Consider the following 24,649-nt stretch of genomic DNA (forward strand, 5'->3'; position numbering starts at 1 on the left):
CTGACTGAGCCGCCCAGGCGCCACTCTTGTTTCTTAAAGTGGAAGCTGAAGTCATTGATTTAACACCTTTTATCGGACACAGGCATTTTCGTCCCTAAATTTCCCTCTACGTACTGGTTTAGCTGCAGCACAACATACAAGGTCAACGCACAAAAATCAACTGTGTTTCTACATACCAGCAATGAGCTACCGGAAACCAAAATTAGAAAAACAACAGTATTTACAATAGCGCCAAGAAAATAAATGCTTAGCTATAAATCCAACAAAACCTGTACAGTATCTGTATGCTGAGACGTATGTGAAGAACTTATCTATAGATTTAAAGCAATCCCCCAAACTTATCTACACATTTAACGCAATCCCAATCAAAATCCCAGCAAGGTTTTTGTATAAATAAGCTGGTTCTGAAATTTAAATGGAGAGGCAAATTGATAGAAAAGTCAGAATAATTTTGAAAAGGAAGACTAAAGTTGGAGGAATCACACTAACGGATTTTTCAGATGGATACAAACTACAGTAACCTTGATGATGTGGTATTGGTAAAAGGAGAGAACTCACAGATCAATGGAAGAGAACACAAAGTCCAGACATAGGGGCGCCGGAATGGCTCAGTCTGTTAAGCTTCTGACTCTTGATTTTAGCTCAGGTCATGATCTCATGGTTGTGAGATAGAGCCCCTGCTTAAGATTCTCTCTCCCACTCCCTCTGCCCTCCCCCACTCATTCACTCTCTCTCAAAGACAACAACAACAACAAAACAAAGTCCAGATGTAGACCCATACAAATATGGCTGACTGACAAAGTTGCCAAGGAAATCCACTGCAAAACAGTTTTTTCAACAAATGGTCCTGGAACAATTGGATATATATCCATATGCCCCCCCAAACCAAAGAGACGAAAAACAGAAATCTCACACTTAAAAAAAATTAACTCAAGTAGATCATAAACGTAAATGTAGTATTTATAAGACTCTAAAACATTTCACAGAAAATATAAGAGAAAAACTTTGAGAACCAGGGCTAGACAAAGGTTTCTTAGACGTGACACCAAAGAGTACAATCCATAAAAAAAGAAAAAGAACGATAAATTGGGACTCCACCAAAATTAAATTTTTTGCTCTATGAAAAACACCATTAAGTGAATGAAAAGGAAAGCTGCGGACCAAGAAAAAAAATACTGCCAAGCACATATTGACAGCAGATTTGTACCCGTAATACATAAAGATGATAAACTCAACGGTAAGAAAACAGCCCAATTTACAAGTGAACAAAAGCCTTGAGCAGACACTTCAACCGAGATGCGCAGATGGCAAATAAGCACGTGGAAAAATGTTCACCATCATCAGCCATTAGCAGAATGTGAATCAAAACAACCGACGAGGGGCGCCTGGGGCGGCTCAGTCCATTGAGCGAGCGACTCTTGATGTTTGGCTCAGGTGGGCTCAAGCCTCCTGCCCCCCCCTCCCCTGTCAGGCTCAGCATGGAGTGTGGGGCATGCTTGGGATTCTCTCTCTCCCTCTCCCTCTGCCCATCCCCCACTGTCTCTCTCTCAAAAAACAAAAAACAAAAAAACCCGAAACCCTTTAAAACCATGCTGAGATTTCACTACATATCAGAAGGGCTAAAATAAGAAAATACTGCCAATACCAAGTGCTGGTGAAGGTGTGCGGCAACTATAACTACCTTTTGGCTGAACGGCTTTCTCTCAAACCCAGAAATGCTCAGAAAAAGTAATATTTTGACCATGTGGTTTCAGGTGGAGACACACTCACCAATGAACTCACCACAACAGCTTCCAGGGCATACAGAACAAATTGGGATCGTGCACCATATTTGAATGAACTGTCAAAGGTTTCGTTTTTATTTTGAGATTGTGGGGGAGGGGCAGAGAGAGAGGGAATGACAGAGAATCCTAATCAGCGAAAAGCCCCATGCGGGGCTCGAACTCCCAAACCGTGAGATCATGACCTGAGCGAATGGCAGACTTAACCGACAGAGGCACCCAGGAACTCCAGATGGTTTTTTTTTTTTTTTTTTATGGGTAGATTCCTCTGAACTTCAGTCTATTGTCTGTGTTCACCAGTTCCTCATTTTCAGACACTCTTGAACTTAGCCTTTATTTTGTCCTAAAGCTGGGGTCAGCAAACTTTCTGTAGGGGGTCCTAGTAAATCTTTTCAGCTCTGTGCGCCGTCAGGCTTTGCTTGCAACTACTTACTCCGCCCTCGGCAGAGCAGCCAGAGACGAGGCATTTGCTGCAATTGGGAAGGTTCCAATAAAACTTTATAAAAACACACTGAGGTTTGATTTGGCCCCTGAGGCCACGGTTCGCCAACTTTCGTTCTGGGGGCTGGAGCGGAGGACAAGCAACTAGCCACTGCACACTGAGAGCACAGCATGCAGCCATGGGACGGGCCCTGGGCCAGCTTCCACGGCCACTAAGCATTTAATTAGCAGCTACATGGTTTTGTCGGAGAAACATTCCAACTGCTTGCAAGCGCTGGTCCCAAGGTGGTTTCAGGAGACATCTTTGTAATCAGAGCTCCTGCTTCAGCAGCGTGCACGCGCTCTCAGGTCCTTTGACCGTCCATGCGGCAAGCGTGGAGCCTGCAGGGCCGAGGGACTGTCTTAGGTGGCAGAGCTGTGTCAAGAGCCCAGTCCTCCTGACCTCGACCCCACGTCTTTCCCATTGGGCAAGCTCCCTTTTACAAACAGGGAGCTCCCCCGAGCGTCAGAAGTATCTTCGCTTGCCCCATCGCGCGAGTAACTCAAGTGTTTCTCAGCGTGGCCCAAAGACGGCATCACAATCACCCACTGCGTCAGCCGGAAGCGTACTCCAGGAAGAGGAACAGCGCCTTGGTCCCCGGCCCATCGGTGGCCTGAGACACACGGCTGCGGGGCCGGGGGCCAGGGGCATCCTGCCAAGGCCCCCATCTCTACAATACCCACGGCAGGCTTAAAGGAACAGACTTTATTAATCTAGCTCTCAAACACTAGAGGCTAAAATTCAGCTGAATTCTAACAGTCTATTTACAGAGCGCTGTCTGCAGGCCAGGTGGGGCTGGGCAGGTTCTCCCCCAACCACCCGCCGAGTGCAGCTTCCAAACAGGCCTGCGCGGCTTGCAACCCCCGGCGCACAGAGGACATTTATATACACACAGCCAACCCCCTGGAGACGGAACACCAGGCAGGATGGCACCAGACCAACAGAGAGGCGGACAGACAGACACGCGCAGGGGCGGAGACTGCTGGGAACGCCTGGGGGCCTCAGTACTTCTTCAGGCCATAGGCCAGGCTGTTGGGGACCCTGGGGCCCAGCAGGGGCGGCGAGTTCCAGACGGCAGAGCTGGTGCGCTTGTGGTAGCGAGGCTTGCTCTTCTTGAAGATGTCCTCCAAGTCCAGCGGGAGGATGGTTCCAAAGAGCTCGAGCAGGTTTGGGGGGTGGTGGTACTGGTGGATGATGGCCTGGCTTAGCTGAGTGCCTGCAGGGGACACGGAGGGTCAAGTCACCGCCTTGGAGCTCCTCAGGAGCCTCCCCATCCCCTGACCCCCTGTCCCCTTCCCCACCGCAGCCACATCAGCTCCTCCCTCAGAGCCCTCTTCCTCTCCCCTTTTCCCTGAAAAGCCTTTTTTTTTTTTTTTTTTTTTTTAATGTTTATTTTTAAGAGAGAAAGAGAGAGAGAGAGAGCACGCATGCAGGGGAAGGGCAGAGAGAGACAGGATAGAGGATCCAAAGCAGGCTCGGCGCGGACAGCAGCAAACCTGAGGCGGGGCTGAAACTCACAAACCGTGAGACTATGACCTGAGCCCAAGTCGGACGCTTAACCGAGCCGCCAAGGCGCCCTCGTGAAAATGCTCTTATTGCCTGTTCCTACTGCCATGTTCCAGCAGCTGAGGCTGAACACAGGTCCTCAAGTGCTCACCTGGGCCAGGCAACCACAACCCCACAACCAGGAGGGAGGCAGCTCCTTTATTCTCCCCATTTCAGAAGGCGGGGCGGGGCGGGGCGGGGGGGACTTGCCCAAAGGCACGTAGCTCGTGACTGGGGGAGCTGGGGTCTGGAGACCCGTCCAGCTCAGGAACTTCATACGCTGCCATCCTTGACTGCTGGGGTTGGCTACTTCTCTCACCGGCCCCCGGGTCCCACGGCACAGGGTGCAGGCTGAGGGGATCCCTGGGCCGAGGCACACAGCCCTGGCAACAAGGCCTCAGGAGGACCCTGGGGGTCAGGACATAGGACAGGTGCCCAGCATTGCTCTGCACCAGGCCTTACGAACGAGCACCAACTCTCTTCATCCTAAACTCTCTTCATCCTAAATAACCCTTCTCAGCTGGGTCCTAGTAACACCCCCATTTCACAGATGAGAACGCAGGGAGTTTAGGGAAGCTGGTGACGGTCAACCACCACTAGGTGGCTCCAGCCATGCTGACCCCTGCCTGCTGCTACCTCCCAAATGCCCTGGTGTCAATAGTTAAGGGGACTAAGATTCTGCCTAGCGTGGAGTTCAAATGAGGTGACGCCAAAGTAAGCTGTCTTCTGCAGAGTGCTGCCCCTGCAATGGGACTCTGGGCCCTTCTGTCTGGGGAGTGAGTGGGCACCAAGCCCTGACCCCCAGCTCTGTAAAACTCTATGAAAGTGCCCACCATATACGTACTGGCCCTGCTCCCTTGTCACCAGGTCTGTGGTGGCCTGCTCACACACACCCATGCTCCCGTTTAAATGCTGGGGCTTGTAAACTGGGGTCAAATCCTGCTCAAGTGGCCCTGCCTCAGGGCTTTCCTGCCCTCCCCAGCTGCTGGAACCCCCAGCTCCAGCTCTCGGCGCACTGCCTAAAACCGGTGACTACTCTTGGCGGTATTCCTACTCCAAGCTGCTTACTTGGGTCCAACTCTCATCTGGCCCACTGGGTGAGGCTCCAAGGGGCGGCGTAGAGTCTGAGCTGGACCACCCAGCCCCATGCCTGTTGGCAGCCAGCCACAATTTAACACTTTTGTTGAGAACAGAGGCACCCAATATCGTAGTTCTGGTCCCCAGTTCAACCCACTGGCCACAGAGGGCCCACCCTTCCCTGGGTGCATCCCAAGGCCCAATACAAGCCCAATACAAGCTGCCAGCCCATGATGACAACAGCCTCCTGATACCCACAGCTGCCGACCCACCACCTCCAGGGTCCCAGATGTTGCAAGTGAGGAGCCAGGTCTCCCGGGGAATTCCGGGCCCTGCTTACCTCTGGCCCAGGTGGGAATGGGCTTCCGGGGATGGGCTTCGTCATCGGTGGAATCATCGCTATTCAGATCCATCCCGTAGTTATCCGGGTTGATCTTAGGGGGCGGCCTGTGCCCCTGTGGAGTCATCTGATAGGAGGTACAAGCTGGAGACTGGAGAAGATAAACATGGCTGTCAGCTCCTGTCCCCACACTCCCGAGCTGTCAGCACAGAGCCTGACGTGGGGCTCGAACTCACAAACCGTGAGATCATAACCCATGCCAAAGTCGCTTAACTGACCGAGCCACCGAGGTGCCCCTCTTTTCTCTTAAGTGTTCATTTACTTTTAAGAGAGAGAGACAGAGAGAAAGAGAGCACAAGCTGGGGAGGGGCAGAGAGAGAAGAAGACGCATAATCCCAAGGAGGCTCCAGGCTCTGAGCTGTCAGCACAGAGCCCAACTCAGAGCACGAACTCACAAACCGTGAGACTGTGACCCAATCCGAAGTTGGACGCTTAACTGACTAGCCACCCAGGCGCCCCTGTATCTTCCTTTTTCAAGTTAAAGTATGTTGCAAACATTCCTCCAGGTCAGTGTTTCTCCTTCCAACAGCTCCAGGGTACTCCCCTGGGCACCCCATGATTCGTACTTTAACCATCCGTTCGAGATGAACGCTCGGCTCCCTTCCAAGTTCTCAACATCATAAACTACGTTGCACTGAAAACTCTCCCGCATGCGCTTTGTTAACAAGCGTTAAGCTGGCAGTAGCCTAAATGTTCACCAGTAAGGGCTTGTTAAAGAAATTCTGCTGTAAGTAATTGCCATCAACTGCACGGCCATCAAATATGAGATTTACAAGTGCTGAAACAGACATGTCTACAACTCGCTAAATGAAAGGGAAAATAGGGAGAAAAAAAAATGAAAATGCCAAATGGCATATGTTATAGACTAAATGTTGTGTGGGTACCCCCCACCCCCCAAATTCTTCTGTTAAATCCGACCCCGCAATGTGATGGTATTGGGAGGTGGAGCCTTGGGGAGGTGATTAGGTCACAAGGGTGGAGGCCCCATGAGTGAGATTAGTGCCCTTAGAACAGAGACCCCAGAGAGCCCCCTCTCCCCCTCTACCACAGGGGACACAGGGAGAAGACTGTCACCAAACACCGAATCGGCTGCTGCCTTGACCTTGGACTTCTAGCCTCCAGAACTGCTGTTTAAGCCAGCCAGTCTGTAGCAATGTGTGACAGCAGCCTGAACAGACTAAGACAGTACGTGTAGACAGTGCCCATTTAAAACTGGGCATGTGTGTGTACGTGCGTGTGTGTAGGTTTATATGGGTAAACATACAGAAAAGATCTACACCAGATTAGAGTTTTCCTCTAAGGGTACCTTTCCTTTTCTTTACGCTCTTTAAAAAAGTTTAGTTTCTTCTTCTTCTTCTTCTTTTTTTTAATTTACAACAAATTCTACTTTTACAGCAAGGAAATACACCTATCGAAAAGGGTAAAACCACTTGGGCCAACCGTATCCTTCCTTTCGCATGGTCCTAATCTGTATCTGTGGCTCCAACCAGCGGGGAGTGAATAACCAGAGCCGGAGGGGCCCTCTCCACTTGGCTGCCCGGCCTCACCTGCACGTCCACGGTCACATTCAGGCCTTTGCTGGCCGCCGCGGCCTCCCTGGCTTTCCTCTGCCGCTCCTCCAGCAGCCGCTCCTCGGCCAGGCGTTGCTGCTCTTCCTGGGGCCCCAGGGGCGGCCGGATATTAGAGATGGTGCATGTGTGAGCCCCTCGCCCCCCCGCCAACCCCACACGGCTGGGCAGGCAGGCTGCTCCCAGACCGGGAGCCACCAGGCTGGCCCGGAGCTCGGCGCAGACCCCGCAGGAGCCCCAGGCCCGCTCCCCTTTACCTTTTTCTTCTTCTCCTCCAGCTCCCTCTCCAGCCGCAGGGCCTTCTCCCTCTCCTGCAGCTCCCTGAGGACCAAGCAAGAGCCCGTCAGCCCAGGGAGCCGCCTCCTGGCCCAGAGCCCAAAAAGAAAAGGGCCTGTCCTTTTGCAAACCCCCAAGCGGAGGAGGGAGCTGCCTCCTGGCGACGGCTACGTGTGCCCCTTCCACGTGCTCACAGGAAGGCGGGCGTGTGACGACAGGGTGCCGCCTCGGCCAGCTGGGCAGCGGGCCCCTCACCTCTCGGCCTGGAGCCGCTCCTGCTCCCTCCTGCGTTCGCGCTCCTGCTGCTCCGCCAGCTGCCGCTCGTGCTCCCGCTGCTCCGCCAGCTGCCGCTCGTGCTCCCGCTGCTCCGCCAGCCTCTTGGCCTCGGCCGCCCTGCGCAGCCGCTCCTGCTCCTCCTCCCTCTTCTTCTGCAGCAGCTCCTGGTGCCGCCGCTCTTCTTCATCCTGTGAACGGAGCGGCAGGTCAGGGCCTTTGAGGCCAGCCCTGGGCTGGTGAAGCCAGGGAGGAGGTCTGGGAAGGAGGGAAGAGAGGCCACAGGGCCTGCTCCCTCCCAGAAGCGACGCCCCCCCCCCCCCTCCCCGAGCCAGGCTCCCCAAGAATTGCCACGAAAAGGCATCTTGTGAAAATTACCTTTTTTTTTTTTTAAGCTCATTTATTTATTTTGAGAGAGACGGAGTCAGCACGGGCAGGGGAGGGGGGTGGACAGACATGGGGACAGAAAGAATCCCAAGCAGGCTCTGCACTGTCAGCATAGAGCCCGACGCGGGGCTCAAACTCATGAAACCGTGAGATCATGACCTGAGCCGGAATCAAGAGTCGGACGCCCAACCCACTGAACCACCTGGGCGCCCCATGAAAACTGCTTTATATGCAGCTGCAAAGCCAGTAGTCAAGGGTAGAGACTGGAGCCAGACTTCACCAGCCGGTGTGACACGGGCAAGTGGCTTCAGCTCTCTGGCCTCAGTTTCCTCATTGATAAAACAGGAACAACAGTAACGACTACACCTCATGAAGTGACCGAGTTCGTACACAGACCATAGAACGGTGTCTGACACACAGAAAACACTAAGTAAATTTTGGTTATTAGTGTTATAATCCCCTAATGACACATCTGTGTTCCCTATCGTCCTGAGATAGACAACTCCCAGGGAGAGGTAGGTCCCTACTCTTACAGGCAAAACATTCAACCCTCACACCGACCCTGTCAGGTAGACGCTACGGTTCCCCGAGGGAATCAAAGCCCAGAAAGGTCAAGGAACCTGCCCAGGGTCACCCGGCTGGGAAGTGGCAGAGCTGAGACTGAAGGTCTGGCTCTGGAGTCCATCCACTTGACCCTTGAACTGCCACCTGCAGGAGGCAGGTTACTGTCGCCATCCACGTCCCCAGGGTATTTGTGGAAACTCCTCAGAACTTAAAGCAACAAGAGCCACCACAACCAACCCAACAAAGTGGGGCGTGTCTGGCGACCCTCGGGGGCCTTCTGCGTCCTTGATATGCGAGCCCCTCTGCCCACGAACCTGTTGTAGCCGCCTGAGCCTCCGCGCCTCCTCCTCCTGCTTGCGGCGAGCCTCCACCTCCTCCATCTTCTTGGCTGCTGCCTTCTTCTTGGCTTTCTCTTCCGCCAGCCGCTCCTCCTTAACCTGCAGGGCCCACCCACATGTGCCCATTAGAGCACCCTCGTCACTCAGCCCTGCAGCGCGGGGCCCGGAACCGCACCCCCTGCCCCTGCGAGCCGGGCCTGTTCCCCACAGCCCAGGGGGGAAGGGGGGAGGGGAAGGGGGGGGGGGACACCCAGAAACCACAGCCACCGAGTGGGACCTGCTTGGGGCCCGCCAGGGTGCAGCCCACCCCGAAACCTGGCCGCCCACCAGCCTGAGGCGCGCACCTTCTCGGTCTTCTCGTCGATCTGAGCAAACTTCTGCTCGATCTGCTTCTTCTTCTCCTCCTTCATCTGCTCCACCCGCTCCCGGGCCTGCAGCACCTTGCGGAGGCGCTCCTCCCGCTTCCTGCGGACACAGGGCGGTCGAATCCGGGGGGCGGGGCCAGGGCCCGGGGGCGGGGCCAGGAGCTGGACCACTTACAGCTTCACCTCCTCCAGCCGCCGCCGCTTGTCCTCCTCCACCTTCTGCCTGCGGAGCTGCTCCGCCTCCTCCTTCCTCCGCAGGTTCTCCAGGCGCTGCCGCTCCTTCTCCTGAGGCGGGCGGGGCGGGGTGGGGTGGGGTGGTGGTGAGCGAGGCCCACAGGCCCCAGCCAGACTGTTACAGAGGCAGAGTCACCCCCAAAACATGCCTTCCTTCCCAACCAGACTGTGGCCTGGGGCTTCGGTCATTCTGGTGGGCAGCCTCCCAAGCACCCTTGACTGAGCCCTGCCAAGTCGCAGCGGCACAAAAATCAGGGTTCGAAATTGGACAGATGCTCTGATTATAACTATATTAAAGTGTACTTGAGAAGAGAAGGAAGATTGACATCATAGAGGGACAGACAGCTGTAAAAGTTGTGGTTAACATCTATAAAGGGGTGCTGGGTACATAAGCGTCAATTTATTATTTCTATGCGTTGTAACTTTCATACTTCGTGTACACACACTTTTATGTTTCTCAATATACGGGGAAAAAAATATGGCCAAATGCTAACATAGATTACTATAGGCTGGCGAGATATGTTAAGGATGGTCTATTTTCCTTCATTTTCCAAACTTCCTGCGATACAGGCACCTAACGATTCTACTAACAACAGCTTCTTAAAAGTACTAGTTGGTTGTTTAGCAGATCAGTGCTGGAACCCTGCCCCTCTGCATGCCCAGAAAGCCCCACGGGCACGGCAGCCAGAGGGCATAGGCGGGGGCTCCAAGCTTTTCTTGGCTAAGGACCAGACTGGTACTTTCGCCCTGATGGCCAGGGCATGAGGTGGGGGCTGGGACCTGGGCCAGAGCCCCTCCCCTCCCCCCATCACCCTCACCTGGCTCCCATCAGACTCTCATCTCTGTGCTCTGCCACCCATAGGTCCCTCTCCCTGCACTAGTGGCTGTCCATTTCTCCTTGGCCTCTGACCTTGACTGCGGATTTCCCACCTAGAAGTCTGGCGCCAAGGGAATACAACCCTAAGGATGGAGAGAAGGGCTCCTCCGGTTGCGAGGAAGACACATCTGCTTCTGCCACTGAAGGTGCCCACAAAACTGGACTACGTGGAACAGCTGTGTGAGGCCGATGTGAGCAGGCGGAGGGGAAGACCAGGCTGCGAAGCATCACTGAGCCAGCAGAAATTTACCATTGTTTTCCCCTCTAGCCTAAACTCAATGAAGTCTGAAACCCCAAAGGGATCTGTGGGGTACAGACAGACAGAACTCTGGGAAAGGCCCTTTAAATCTCACTTAAGGCGTGGGAAGGGGGAGTCTGATGCTCAGAGTAGGCAAAAACCCCAATTTTTGTTTGCTCTTTTCTTCTTCCTCTCGTGCCCCAGGCCACAAACAACCCTGTGGCAATGGGACAGCAACAGTTACAAGAACTTGCAGAGGCAAAACTCTGGGGGAGGGGGAGCTTCCTCTCCACACTACGGAGCTGTGATCCCCAAAGGTGATGAATGCTGTTGCTTTTTTCTGTCTCCCTACCAGGTGGCCCCAGATGCGGTCGTGGAAACACGCAGTAGAGCAGGGTGACAGAAGCCCCAGCTTCCTGGCTGGAGGACGGAGAGCGGGAGCCCCCGGAGAAGAGAAATGTACTAGATGCGTGGAGAAAATGACACCCTATGGTTGTTTGTGAACTCCGAGGCTCAGCCCCAAGCTGCAGATGCATGGATCTGACCATCTAACTATTATATCAAAAACTCTGAGAATTAAACTCACAGACCACCTGCCAGATCCCATCCTGACCACTGACCAGCACACCCAGGGCAGATCCAAGAGTACCACAAAGGCTTTGAAATCGGGACACTGGAACCATGTCCCACAGAAGGAGGGGTGGGACCTGCAGCCTGAACCAAACCAGGTGGGTCGCTGTTAGAGCAAGATACCAACATTCTCTGACAACATGCAGCCTCATAACGCAATATGCAAAATGGCCAGGATATAATCCAAAACCACTCAGCACACAAAGAACTAGGAAAATCTCAACTCCCATGTGAAGACGATCAGCAGCCACCAACATCAAGGTGACAGATTGTTAGACTTTTATCTGACAAAGACATCAAAGCCACTATTATAGAAATACTTCAACAGTAATACATTCTTCAGACAATTGGCGAAACAGAAAATCTCACTGCAAGCCACTTCAGCGGTTGCTATCACTACCTGGGAGGTCGTTTTGTGCCTCCTGCTCTGGAAAAGAAGTACCAGCTGAACTTGCCACCCTACCCTGACACTGAGTGCGTCTACCGTCGGCAGTGAGGGAAGGCGGGAGGGCGTCCTTCCCAATAAAGACTTAGCGCCCCCTCCCAGCACCGTGGGGTCCTGGGAGCTGTTCTGGCAATAAAGGTTACTGGGTGGCAGGAGCTGGAGAGAAAAACAAAAAAACAGAAAATCTCAGCAAGAAGATCTAGAAAAAAGCAAAATGGAAATTTCAGAACTCAAAAGACAATAACGGAAATAAGAAATTCAGTGCATGGGTCCAAGGGCAGAATGGAAAAGACAGACAGATGTCAGTAAACGTATAGATCGATCAATAAAATGAATCTGATCCCAACAGAGAGAAAAAGCTATGGAAGAGAAATGAACAGAGCCCAAAGGACTGTGACGACACAGAACGATCCACCACTGGCGTGGGTGTCATCGTCACCCATGATAGAGGGGAAAGAATGCGACAATGAAACAGAATTTCTTAGAAATAATGGCTGAAAACGCTCCAAGTTTGGCAGAAGGTATAACTTGACTGGTCACCCAACCAGCAGGGGGCCGACTTCCACCCACTGCTCTGCGGTGGGGAAAGCACTATGCCTTCTCTTTCTGCCCCAAGTGCCCACCAGACTCCTGCTTCCAATTGGGCTCAGCAAAACGTGTTTTACCCCCGAAGTTTGGGTGCTAAAATTTCCCAGCACAGGTCAGAGAAATGATCCTGCGCATTGGAAATTTTGTAGAAGCAAGATTTGTTCATGTCATAGAATCCAAGTTCACCCTCTGCCCCAACCCTCCAAGGTGGGCTGGGTTGACGCTGCTCCCCAGAGGCCACCATCAAGGCCAAGGTGGTGGATGAGAAAACCAAAAGCTTATTCAGTCCCTTCGGCCTCCAGGGGCCTCAATCGAGCAGTCTCTCTACCAATCACTAAAAACCACCTCCTACTGAGTCCTGTGCTAGGTGCTTGATGGACATGACTCTGGTTCACTCGTTTCTATGAACGGACCTCTGATCTCATTTTGTAGCCAAGGAAACTCAGCCAAAAGTTAGGAAACTAGTCCAAGGTCTCAAGGTCCCTGCGATCTACTTAGGCCCCTGTCTCCTAACTAAGAACTGTCCCACTGCCACCAGATGCCCTGTGCAGGGATCTGGGTTCCCCAAAGCAGGAAAAGGCAGCACCCTGGACCTCTTGGTCATCCCCATAAAGCCTGCCAGGCTCCCATCAGTCTGTGTGCGACATGGGAGTTCTCTGTAGGAAGAGCAAGTCGGAGTCCAGTTCACTGCTGTGGGCCCAGGTGCCTAGCAGGGGCCTAGCACACAAGTAGGTGTGTAAGGCCACACAGCCTGCTTGCTCGCATACTGGAAGGCATGCCAGTGCCTCGTTCACACAGAGGGGACCAGCCTCCTTGCCGCACAGGCAAGTTCAAGGCCTACCTGTCTAGCGGCTGAGAAGCCCCTTGACCCGCCAAGCCCCAGGCCCTCGGCTAGAGGCAGAAGCCCTCCTAATAGGAGGCCCTTCAAAGCGCCAGTGGGGACAGAGGAACGCAGGGGCTGCAGCCTTGTAACCTGGGAGACCCCAGGGAGCCAAGACTGCAGGCTGAGCAGATCCCAGCCGTGTGGGGCTCCCTCCTCAGGGCCCGTGGCCTGGCTCAGCTCTGAGGTATCTGAGAAGAGAACAGCTTCTGTGGCCTTCTCTCCAGAGGCTGCTGGTGGTAGTTCTACCGCTACCCCATAGGACCCAGCCTACAACGATGGTCTCCCCCCCCCCCCCCCCCCACGGCTCTGCGCCTCAAGGCAGTAGCTCAGGTCTGTGATCCAATAAACCTCAGTGGCTCTGGGGACCAGAGACCACCTGTCTGTTCTCTTCGCAGCCCCAGACCCTGAGGGGAAACCCGGGGCGGGGAGGGAGGTGCTGTGGGGAAATCCAAGCTGTGGCCCCGGTAAACAGCAGCAGGCCGCACCCCCTCTGCCTCCTCTTGCTTTAGGGAGGCTCTGAGATCGAGACTCGGCCTCCTGGGGGCAGAGACGAGGGCAGAGAGGACCGGCCCCGCAGAGGGAGGGCAGCCAGAATGGCTGCGCGCCTCCAGGCAGCCACCCCCTTTACCGCTCCCGTTCCACCTTTGGTGTTAGTGGTTCTACAGGTGCGGGTGGGTTTGCAGGAACAGGGCTACGGCAGGTAAGTGCTAGGGGGAGCTAGGTTACAAGGACAGGAGAAGGCTTTACTTACAACGAAGCTGCACTGTGGAGGAGAGGAGACAAGGAAAAAGCCAGGAGTTAATGCCAGGCTTGGGGATGTCCGGAAAGCAGGCCACCCTCTGGGCTATGCCAGAGTCTGCGTGGGGCCTGTGCCCTCTCGTCGGCAGCCCCCCACCCCCTCCCATCTCACCAGACCTCATCCTCAGTGAGCACAGCGTCCACGGGTGTCCCTCGCCTTAACTACTCAAGCCTCCAGAGGGGGGGTGGGGAGTGCGGGGGGTGTGGGGATGGATGGTCACGGCCACGGACGGCCACACCATTTCTACTACCAGCTCAGGGCTCAAGACCCTGGAGTCACGCTGAGCCGGCCGAGCCTCTGAGCTGCACTGCAGAGCCCAAGAAGCCAGAACAGTCCTCAAACGTTGAGGCGGCCCAAGGCCGTAGAGGCTGGAGCTGGCCCTTGACCGGTGCCAGGTCCCAGCTGCCTTGGCCCAGATCCACACCCCTCCCAGCGGCCTAGGGGACAGACCGGAGCCCTCAGCCATGCTGCCCGGCTCTCGCAAAGCACGGCCAGGGGTCCGGGCTCCCTCACCTTAGGGTCCACGCGCAGGGGGGTGTTGCGCTTAATGAAGGATTTCATGACACTGCTGCGGGGGGCCGAGGTCGGAGTCATGAGCATCTGGTTCCTCTGCACGGTGTGCAGGAAGGTCCGGAGGGGCCGCACCACCTGCGGGGGAGGTAAGGGTGCAGGGTGAGGACTCCTGGGCATGGCGGGGGCCCCAAGGGGGGGCAGAGGCCCACTCACCTTGCTGGCCGGGCAGGGTGGGGAAGGGGTCTTGCTCCTGGGGGGCTGCAGCTCCTCCTCGTCCTCCAGCTGCGGCTCCTCGTCCAGCTCACTCACGGCCTGCTTGTAGCTGCGCTTCCTCCTGCCGCAGCAGGGTGGAAGCAGCGTCACGGGGCCGACCCCGGTACCCTCCCCAGGGCCCTGGCCACGCCCCATAAAAGGTCACCCTGTGAACAGAACTGGGCCCAGCTCATAGGGCACCAGACTGAGAGGCGCTGCAGAGGTGGGGCCTTCCTGACCAAGCGACCGGTCCTAGGTCACTCGGCCAGGAGGATGCAGAGGGTGGGGCCTAGGATCTGGTCACCCACTCCCAGGCCCGCTTTGTCTCATAGCGGCGAGCCACCTCCAGCACTAGGCCCCGCCCCTGACCACATTCCCACCTCCCCACCCCACCACCGAACAAGGACCTGAGGTTCATCCCCCTCTGGGCCCTTCCGAAGAGTCGCCTATACGCCCCTACCCAGATGCAAACCTGACACTCTGGGGTGGCTCCTTGGGGCCATCTGCTTGGTCAGTCTTGGGCTCTGTGAAGAGAGCAATTTTGATGAGGCCGCAGGAACAGCTCGGAGGGGTCGGGGGAAAGTGTCCTCCGGCGGCAGCCATGGAGGGGGCAAGGCTCTCTTCCTGGCAGATCCCAGGGTGGCCAGCAGCAGAAGCCATCAGCCTTAGCACCAACCGGCCTCGAGAAATCTGTGGAAGTCCGGAGCCCGGCATACGATCCCCAGCCCGTGGACCCCTCACCCCCATGCCTGGCCTCGGGGATGAGAACAGGAGGACAGTCCCACTGAGGTGGCCCCACCGTGTCCCGCCCCACCTCTAACACACACAGCTAGGGGGTACCCTTCAGGAGCAGAAGCCCAGAAAACTGTAGACTCTAACAGACCTCTCAACAGGCTTCAAAATCCCACCCCTCCAGGCCTATCAGCTGAGGCTGCCATGACAGGAGGAGGGGAGGGCTTCCTGTACAGGGTCCACACATGGGGCATGGGGTCAGTCTGTTTTGCTTCACTGCTCGGGGGAAGCACCAGTTCGCCCCTAGCCGTTTAACCTCGCAGGGACCTTGCAGCTTGCCCGTGGGCTACGGCGCTGGAGTGGCCCTCGTCGCTGACTCCATCCTAAAGCTGGGGAAGCTGTGGACCAAGACCTCACGGCCACAGTGCTCTTCCCACCGAGGAGACGTGAGCCAGACGCTGGGCCACCCCTGGCGGCCTGGGAGCGCCAGAGCCCGTAGCTCTCCTGCTCTCTTCACACCGGGGACCCACGAAGGTGAGAAGTGAGCCAGCGGCAGAGACATCACACGAGGCCAGGTGTTCACACCCCAGCACAGACCTCCTCCCACTGCCCCCCCCCCCGGGGGAGGGGTCCAAGTCTGCGACCTGGCGCATTCAGTCACTACCCCAGTTCAAGCCCCCCCCCCACCTCACCCGACTTCACACACCAACCGGCCTCGGCCACTCACGTGGCACTCGGCGACAGCTCCAACCAAAAGGTGGGCAATGAAACCTGCAGACCCAAAGATCCACGCCCCCCCCCCCCCCGGGTCTCGCTTACCTCTGGCTGGAGAGCCCAGGAAAGGGGCCTCCCTCTTCCCCAAAAGAAAGTCGGGTCAAGGCCACCAGGGCCAGCACGACCCTGGGTATCTGCACACGGCAGGAAGACTCACCTTGCCGCCCTTTGGAGGGCGTCTCCTGGCCACCAGCCACAGGCTGCGAGCCAGGTGTGCTAATGGCGATCTTGGTGGCACTGCGGGGCCACAGGGTACTCCTGTCTTGCTTGGGGCCCTGGGGGAAGGGGGGGAGGGGAGGAACCGAGGCTTTGGGGTCTGCACCTGGGCCTCAGGGGCCCTTGAGCCCTCCCCTCCCTGGCCTGCTCGCCTTACCTCTGGCTCAGCCGCCTGTGCAGGCTCGGCCTCCTCGCTGGGCCGCTTCTGCTCAGGGCTGAAAGCAGAGCAACAGGTATGTGGGACCCACCCAGCCAGCCTGAGTCCTCCTCACAGGAGCACCTCCCCACCCGTCAGATGCCCTGGTCTGGGTCACAAACCCACAGCGCCACCCGGGACAAGAGGACAGCAGCCAGGGCCAGGGGCTCCCTGGAGCGTCTGCGGCCTGGGCAGACAAGGGAGGTCAGCTTCTGAATTCGGTGGCACTCACCCCATCAGGGCTTGGTTCAGCATGTCGGCCGTTTGCCGGCTCCACCCCGACCCCTCGCGCCCCCATGGGTCACTGTCTCTTGACCCTTGTGAGGCCTGCTCTCCATTCGCGGGAGGGCCAGCAAAGCCATCGTGCCTCCCCGGTTTCCCTGTCTCCCCACCTCAAGCTCTGACCCTCTGCCCCAAAGCAGGGGCAGGAGGACCCTAGTTTTAGTGATGGCAAGATGTGGCCTCAAGGAAAAGCGGTGCTGGGGTGTGATTGGGGTGCAGGGAGCACGCGCGGCCGCCCTGCCGCCCCCTTTCCACCACAATAGGCACGTGGCTCCTCAAGTTCGCAGCAGGCCTCTGGATTGGACTCCCATGGAGCCCACGCCCTAGGGTAAGGCTGGAAGAGTCAAGGCCAGGCCAGAGCTGACACCTGTGTCGTTTGCTGCCTGGTTAGAATGGGGGGAGGGGTGGCCGCAGGACCAGGCAGTCCCCACAAGGAGGGAACGCTGGGGCACGGGAAATGCTTCCACTCCTGGGACTCACCTAGACAGGAATCCATGTGCCCTGCCCAGCCCTGGAAAGGTCCCCAGACCCTGGAACTGAACTCACCCAACTTTCTGGGGCACCTCAATATTCAGGAGCCTCTCCAGGTAACTGTGACCTGAGGGGAAAACAAAGGAATGAATGATGCCTCACAAACTGGCCAGGTGTCACTGGCCACTCTTCATCTACAGCCAGACCTCTCCTCCCCAGAGACCACCCTTCCCTTCACCGGGTACGGAGACCCTGCCTGCCTGAGCAAATTCCCTCTGCTCCTAGGATCCTCAATAGAGCCGCTGGCTTTATGTCTCCTATTCCCTAGCTGGCAACCTGGGCCCATCTGGGAGCACATCTTGGCTCCTTCACCGGGCCGGGAATACCTTGGGAAGAGAAACCATGTCTGCCTCCAGGTCCCCAACATCCAGCACGGGGTCCAACACAAAGCAGCTGATTCATTCAACAATTATTCTGTGGTACCAACACGTGGTATGTGTGGTGACAGAAAAGAGCAGATTTTGAAAGGCTACGGGGAGCCGAACTGGTCTAGAGGCTGGGACGTGAAGGAAAAGACGGTCACAGACAAAGGGGGAAGAGTTGAGAGAGAGAGAAGGACATCCAGGCCAATTGTTCCCACAGGCTATTTTCAGACTCCTGAGAGTCAGGTGCCCAATCAGGGGATCGATGAGGTCTTAACTATTTCCACCCCAACGCGAAAACGTAATTTCCCCCTTTGTGCTGTGCTTTGCCCTGAGGGCGCAAAAGCAATGAAGCAGTGCTAGGTGAGAGTCTGAGCACCAAACAGGTTGTGAAACCAGACTGTACCCCACGCTCGGCACAGAAAAGTCCAAATTCACTTAAGAATGTCCTTGATGAAAGAGTAAAAACTATGAATTTTATTAAATCTAAACTTAAGTACCCTCTGTGTGGTAGAGTGGAAAGTATGTGCAGCGCCCTCTGCTATATACTCCTGTCTCTGGAAAGCGCTCATGTTTGAATTCCCAGCTCAACTAGCCGTTTTTTTCATGGAACGATTTTTAATTGAAAAGGCAACTGACAAACCATAGTTATTCAATCTTGGATATCTGGTAGACATTTTCTTTAAAAAATGAACAAAGTTAGTTGTCACGTAAAAACAACGAATAAGGGGGACCTGGGGAGCTCAGTCAGTTAAGCATCCGGCTTCAGCTCAGGTCATGATCTCACGGTTTGGGGGTTTGAGTCCCACATTGGGCTCTCTGCTGGCAGCGTGGAGCCCACTTCAGACCCTCTGTCTTCCTCTCTCTCTCTGTCCCTCTCGCACTCACTTTCTCTCTCAAAAATAAACATTTTTAAAAAAGAACCATGAATATCTGCTATCAATAATTAAAAAATGATTTCCCGCCCCAAAATAGAATTTCGAAAACTATGTATACACGGCCAGAAGCTTCGTAGCTTCCCAATACCTACAGACTTTTCTGATGAGATGGGAAAACAAATGTGCTCCTTTTAAAAAATAGATGATGAAGGGTGTCGACATTAGGCAGATGTGCATAACTCAGTGAGACAGCATTTTCCAAACGATCAAGGCATGATGCTACAAAACTTCACGTGGAGAAAAGTTCCATTCAAAGTGCAAGAGGGGTGCCTGGGTGGCTCGGTAGGTTAAGCCTCCGCCTCTTGATTTCCACTCAGGTCATGATCTCACAGTTCGTGAGTTTAAGCCTCACATCGGGCTCTGCACTAACAGCACGGAGCCTGCTTGGGATTCTCTCTCTCCCCCTCTTTCTGCCCCTCCCCCTGCTTTCTCTCTCTCTCTCTTCCAAAAGTAAATAAGTAAACATGGAAAAACTAAAAAAAGAAAAGTGCAAGACGGTCCAAGGTGGGACCAATGACAGCTTCTGATTCTACCCTGCAATGAGCCTTTAAGAAGCTACCACTGGTTGGGGCGCCTGGGTGGCTCAGTCGGTTAAGCAGCCGACTTCGGCTCAGGTCATGATCTCGCGGTCCGTGAGTTCGAGCCCCGCGTCAGGCTCTGTGCTGACAGCTCAGAGCCTGGAGCCTGTTTCGGATTCTGTGTCTCCTCTCTCTGACCCTCCCCCGTTCATGCTCTGTCTCTCTCTGTCTCAAAAATAAATAAACGTTAAAAAAAAAAAAGAAGCTACCACTGGTGGTGTTGAGTATGCACGAATTATCTGGAAAAAAAAAAAAAAACACGAATATGCACAATTATCCAAAAAGACGTTTAAAGGACTCCTTTCTTTTCCAACTACTCCTTTCTTTTCCAACTACTGTGTGAGGCCAAGTTTTCTTCATATGCTTTAACCGAAACAACACAACGCAACACAGGGAGTGCAGAATCCGCTGTCTTCTTTCAAGCCACACGTTAAAAACATCTGCAAGACGTAGAAGAGTGGCAGCCTCCTCACTACGGTTTTGTTTTGGAAAAGAAGTATTTTTGTCATAATAAAAACAAAACAAAACAAAACAAAAACTAGGGACGCCTGGGTGGCTCAGTCGGATAAGCGTCCAACTTTGGCTCAGGTCACGATCTCATGGTCCGTGGGTTCGAGCCCTGCGTCGGGCTCTGTGCTGACAGCTCGGAGCCTGGAGCCAGCTTCGGATTCTGCGTCTCCCTCTCTCCCTGACCCTCCCCTGCTTGTGCTCTGTCTCTATCTCTCAAAAATAAATAATAAACGTTAAAAGTTTTTTTTAAATCTAACGTTAATAGATAATAGGTGTGTTGTTTTTTTATATCAGAGTATTAAATAATACTTTTAATCTTTTTTTTTGAATGTTTGTTTATTTTTGAGAGAGACAGACAGACAGTGCGAGCAGGGAAGGGCAGAGAAAGAGGGAGACACAGAATCCGAAGCAGGCTCCAGGCTCCGAGCTGTCAGCACAGAGCCCGATGTGGGGCTCGAACCCACGAACTGTGAGATCATGACCTGAGCTGAAGTCGGACGCTTAACCGACTGAGCCACCCAGGCGCCCCAATACTCTTAATCTTTAATATCAAAATAATATTACTAGAGAAAATAAAATTAGATAATACTGAAATTTTTTATTAGTATTTTTTTAGGGGCATCTGGGTGGCTCAGTTGGTTAAGCGTCCAACATCAGCTCAGGTCATGATCTCATGGTTTGTGAGTTTGAACCCCTGTCAGGCTCTGTGCTGATGGCTCAGAGCCTGGAGCCTGCTTAGGATTCTGTGTCTCCCTCTCTCTCTGAGCCTCCCCCGCTCACTCTCTGTCTCTCAAAAATAAATTAAAAACACATTAAAAATTTTTTTTTAAATATTTTTTTAAAGTAGGCTCCACGCTCAGGGCAGAGCCCAACACAAGGCTTGAACTCACGACCTTGAGACCGAGACCTGAGCCGAGATCGAGTGACGGATGCTTAACAAACTGAGCCGCCCGGGCGCCCCTCAGTTTTAATTTCTAATACAGTGAACTATCAGTGTCTAGAACCCTCACAATCAAAAGCTCTTTGGGGTCTTCAATAATTTTTAAGACTGGGAGCAGGTGCTGAGACAGAAGGTTGAGAGCTGCTGGTCTAGGCAGAAGGCCATGAGGCAGGAAGGGGGGGGGTTTGCGAGGTGAGGCTGAGAGGCAGCTGGGGTGAGGCCGGCTGGGGCCCAAGGGTCTAAGGGAGGGAGGGAAGATGAACAAGGGGCTGCAGCAGCAAACCACGAGGCCCAGAGGGAACAGCAGCAGGACCCTGCTTCTGGGGGTGGGGGGAAGCCAGGCCTGAGCCGGCGGGAGGGGGCGGTTTGGGTCCAGGCCTACAATCAAAGGAGGTGCCTGCTCCCACTGGTGGGAGGGGAGCCAGAAAGGCTCCCCTCACGGCCCACCCCAGCTCCGTGCTGGCCCCTGAGGGAGCAGAGGGATGAAGAGAGGCCCGTGTGACCACACAACTATTCCACTGGAATGTCAAGGGCCATCTGGATGCCATTCGGGCCTCGGGCCCAGGGTGGGGGCAAGGGAGATGGCGTGAGGCCTGGCAGAGGGCCGGATGGGCTGCTCCCCAATGCAGAGGTGGCCGGGGAACCCCAAAGAGGAGCCCCTCCTGAACAGCAGGACCCTCCAAAAATCCTGAAGCGGCTTCCGCCTAGCCGCTTCCGGGCCCACCTGTCCTCCCACCGCGGCACCATTTCTCTGCCCGGTGGCTCCCACCGGCCAACACGCGCCAGGCCAGGAGTGCGGGGGCATCAGCGCCCCTTCCCAGCAGCCCCTCGCCGCAGTGCTCCACACCGACTTCCGGAGGTTCCCCCGCAGCGCCAGGCCTCCCCGGTCTCGCTTCCCCACAACCCCGCTGCGGGCATTTCCTGCTCCTCCAAAATGAACAAGTTGCACTCAAATCCTGACATCGAGGCTGCTTCTGGGGGAACCCAAACTAAGACCCCCCTTCCGAGTTTGCCCGGCCAGCCAAGCCCTCGGAACCTGGGCGTCAGGAAGGCCTCCGGGAAGCCTCTCTCCCCCACGGTTAAACACCCTGCGGCTCAACTCAGTTCAGGGGCAGCCTGGCCACAACCAGACTGAGCTTGGGAACACAGGCTTCTTGGGTTGTACCTTTTAAGACTGACTGAGCCTGTGCCACATCCAAGCATTAAGATGGGCTCTCGACCCATATTCAAGGCAGGTGTTATCACCATTTAACAGATGGGAAAAACAAGGTCCAGAGAGAGGTGTGCCCAAGGTCACGGAGGCTGCGTGTGACTCCAGGGCTTAATCGCCATGTTTTACTGTTTCCCCCCCCCCCCCCCCCGCCCCCGCAGTTTCCCTCTTCCTTCCACCTCAAGGTGGATGAGCCCTGGCCTGGGAGTGAGACAGACTTGTCTAGAGTCTCTCCCCCGCCCTCCTTCTGGAGCTCCAGGCTGACCTGCTCCGTCACACTCTCCAAGGATCAGATTCAGGCCTGAGGTAACCACCAAGGCAAGTCAGAAATATCTCAGCCATGTTGAGCATCCAAAAATGGCCCGTGTGCCAGATGCCTGGACTGCATGTCCTCAAGCCCATGACCCAGAGCAAGCCCTTCCCCAGGTGGGGATGAAATCTGGCGAGGGGAGGTGTCCTTACCCGCTGGACCAAGCCCCACTCCAGGGTTCCCCACAAGGCCTCCTCGGCAAGCAGCCGGCCACCCCGGAAAGGATGAATCGTGGGGCTCAAGCCCCGGTTTCCCAATGTTACAAATTCAGTGGCCACTGTAAGCTTCAGCTTCCTCCTCTGTCAAGTGGGGAAATGCTAACAGGCTAACAGTGTTTCGCAAGGGCCAAATGAGAACCTAGTGTTTTATAAATCTTGGAAGTGCCAGGCAGATGTTGCCTACTGTTCTAATACCCACTAACTTAAAACCTGGACCTTCTTCTCCAACAGCCCCACTGCCTCACTGTCCTCTGGCTGGACCCTGGAGACAGCCTCCTCCCTGGTCTCCCTGCCTCCTTCTCTCCCTTCCTTTTGGCCATTTTCCCCACAGTGCCAGGGACCTTCCAACGACCATCAAGGGGCCACATCCTCTGCATCGATGGGGTCAAGCCCAAGCCCCTTGTACGGCACATGAGCCCAAGAGACCCTATCTTTTGCCATTTCATTCCTCTGGGTCTTCGCACAAGCTGTTCCCTCGGCCAGGGATACCTTTCCCCACAATTTTCCCACCTGCCGAAAGCCCAGCCATCCTTCTTCGAAAGCCTCCCGGCTCAGACCCCACCTCCTCCACACAGCCAGCCCTGACTCTTAGAGCTGCCTATCCTCCTCCGTGGCTCATCGCACCTGCTCCCACCGCAACCACGGTCCCCTGAGCTGGGACCAGAGGATGACAAAAATGGCTCACGTAACAGCTGAGGCCCACACAAAGAATTTTCCGTAACCTGCTCAAGGTCACAGGGCAGGTGAATTGCTGAGCTGGCACTAAATCCAGTTCTCTGTCCCTAAAGGAGCCTGCTGCCATGACAATCTACATCTCTTCCCCGCAATATCCCCAGCGCAGCAGTTTGCTATCAGGAGGCCACAAACGCGGCCAATGTCCGTGAGCCTCTGCAGGAAGACAGCCAGACACGCTGGCCCTGGGTAAAAGGCCTCGGTTTGAGCCTCAGCACGGCCATTAACCACACTGTGGCCAATCTCCCTGGACCCCGGTTTCCTAATTTGTAAAATAAGAGGGTTGGGCCAGATTTGCGCTGTCCAATACGATAGCCACTAGTTTAAATCTAAACTCAGTAAAATGTAATAAAACTAAAAAAATTCAGTTCCTCCATCACGCGAGCCACATTTGGGGGCTCAACAGCCACACGCGGCTAGCGGTGGTTTTGAGATGGGGCAGCATAGGTATGGCACGTTTACCCCATCGCAAAAAGTTCTAGGGACAGCTCCTTGCCAGATGGTTCCCCAGAGCCACTCCAGCTGAGCCAGGCACCAAGGACCATTCACCACAGCCCTACCTCCTGTTGGGCCCCCAGACTCACAGATGATGCGGGCGGAGGCAGCTGGCTCTTCAGTGGCTTTCTTGCCAATCCTTCTGCTTGACCTGCGGACTGGCTTCTCCTGTTTGGCCACCAGGGAGTACTTCTGGGCCAGCGAGACCTGGCGGCCCGGGGAGGACGGGGCGATCAGGCTGCGCCGCACGGATTGCGGGTCTATGTGGGCGCCCGTGGGCGTGGAGCAGTTATCGGGCAGGATGGGAGCCAGCACCTGCTCCTGCCACGGCGAGGCCGGAGAGCCCGCCAAATCCTGCGGGCCCGGGGAGGCCTGCGCAATCCTGAGCTTGGAGGCGGACCGGCTGGCTCCGCCCCCTCGGCGCTTGGGGTCCTGGGGTGTAGCCATCAGGGAGCTCACGGTGACAGACGCCAGTCTCCCAGCCTCCGGCTTCTGGGGTGTTGATTCCTCATCGGATATCAAGATGCTGTGGGAGGCGGGAGCCGTGGCTACAAGGGACGGAGTCGGGGAAGGAGCCCGGGCAGACTTGAGCCGGCCCAGGTGCAGCTCGGCACTCTGGCGCTCACTGACGCCGATCTCCACCACAGGCACCAGCGGGCCCTGGGCCAGGCTATTTTCAGGCTCTTTGGCCAGCACCGTGGGAGACTCGGGGGTGGGCGAAGGAGCAGCCAATGCTGCGGTGGCTGCCGCCGCCGCGGCCGCAGCACGGGTCACCCGCCGCAGGACGGAGCCGTTCTCGCCGACCACCGTGGCCAGCTTCTCCACCTTGTCCTTGCTGCGGAGGTGCCGGGAGCTCAGCTGGCTGCTCCGGGTCCTTCTGCGGGACAACCTGCTGGAGGCAGCAGAGCAGAGGCTGAGACAACCCGACGGGGCAAGGGGTACCCCCCCGAAAATCGAGCAGGGGGCACCAGTCTCCCCAGGAGCCACTAGCTTACATGGAGTAGGAACCGGAGGGCTTGGAGGCAGAAGACCAGCCGAGACCCTTGGCCGCTCCTCTCTTAGCCTGAGCCTCCTCGCCTATACACTGGGATATTACCAGACCTCACAGAAC

At 55.4% G+C, this 24,649-nt stretch overlaps 1 protein-coding gene across 8 annotated transcripts in view; it reads right to left on the bottom strand.

Annotated features, from left to right (window-relative positions):
* Positions 1–942: 942 nt before the first annotated feature.
* The window catches only part of INCENP (inner centromere protein), a 28,785-nt gene continuing 5,078 nt past the window's right edge, over positions 943–24,649 (bottom strand). For 2 of the 8 annotated variants that reach the window (XM_060606923.3, XM_060606926.3), the window contains exons 4-19: positions 23,604–24,430; positions 17,261–17,312; positions 16,394–16,451; positions 16,178–16,295; positions 14,987–15,038; positions 14,476–14,596; positions 14,263–14,397; positions 13,702–13,713; positions 9,231–9,340; positions 9,035–9,155; positions 8,667–8,789; positions 7,384–7,592; positions 7,110–7,173; positions 6,832–6,939; positions 5,225–5,375; positions 943–3,478 (exon numbers count right to left, since the gene is read on the bottom strand). In XM_060606923.3, coding sequence (XP_060462906.3) covers positions 3,264–3,478; positions 5,225–5,375; positions 6,832–6,939; positions 7,110–7,173; positions 7,384–7,592; positions 8,667–8,789; positions 9,035–9,155; positions 9,231–9,340; positions 13,702–13,713; positions 14,263–14,397; positions 14,476–14,596; positions 14,987–15,038; positions 16,178–16,295; positions 16,394–16,451; positions 17,261–17,312; positions 23,604–24,430 — 2,476 coding nt within the window. In that variant the 3' untranslated portion in view covers positions 943–3,263. The remainder of the gene's footprint in view (positions 3,479–5,224; positions 5,376–6,831; positions 6,940–7,109; positions 7,174–7,383; positions 7,593–8,666; positions 8,790–9,034; positions 9,156–9,230; positions 9,341–13,701; positions 13,714–14,262; positions 14,398–14,475; positions 14,597–14,986; positions 15,039–16,177; positions 16,296–16,393; positions 16,452–17,260; positions 17,313–23,603; positions 24,431–24,649) is intronic. The other 6 variants (XM_081790249.1, XM_060606930.3, XM_060606927.3 and 3 more) reach the window with 6 other exon arrangements.

Source organism: Panthera onca, chromosome D1 (assembly GCF_046562875.1).
Source record: "Panthera onca isolate mPanOnc1 chromosome D1, mPanOnc1 haplotype 2, whole genome shotgun sequence".
In the NCBI taxonomy this organism is placed as follows: Eukaryota; Metazoa; Chordata; class Mammalia; order Carnivora; family Felidae; genus Panthera; species Panthera onca.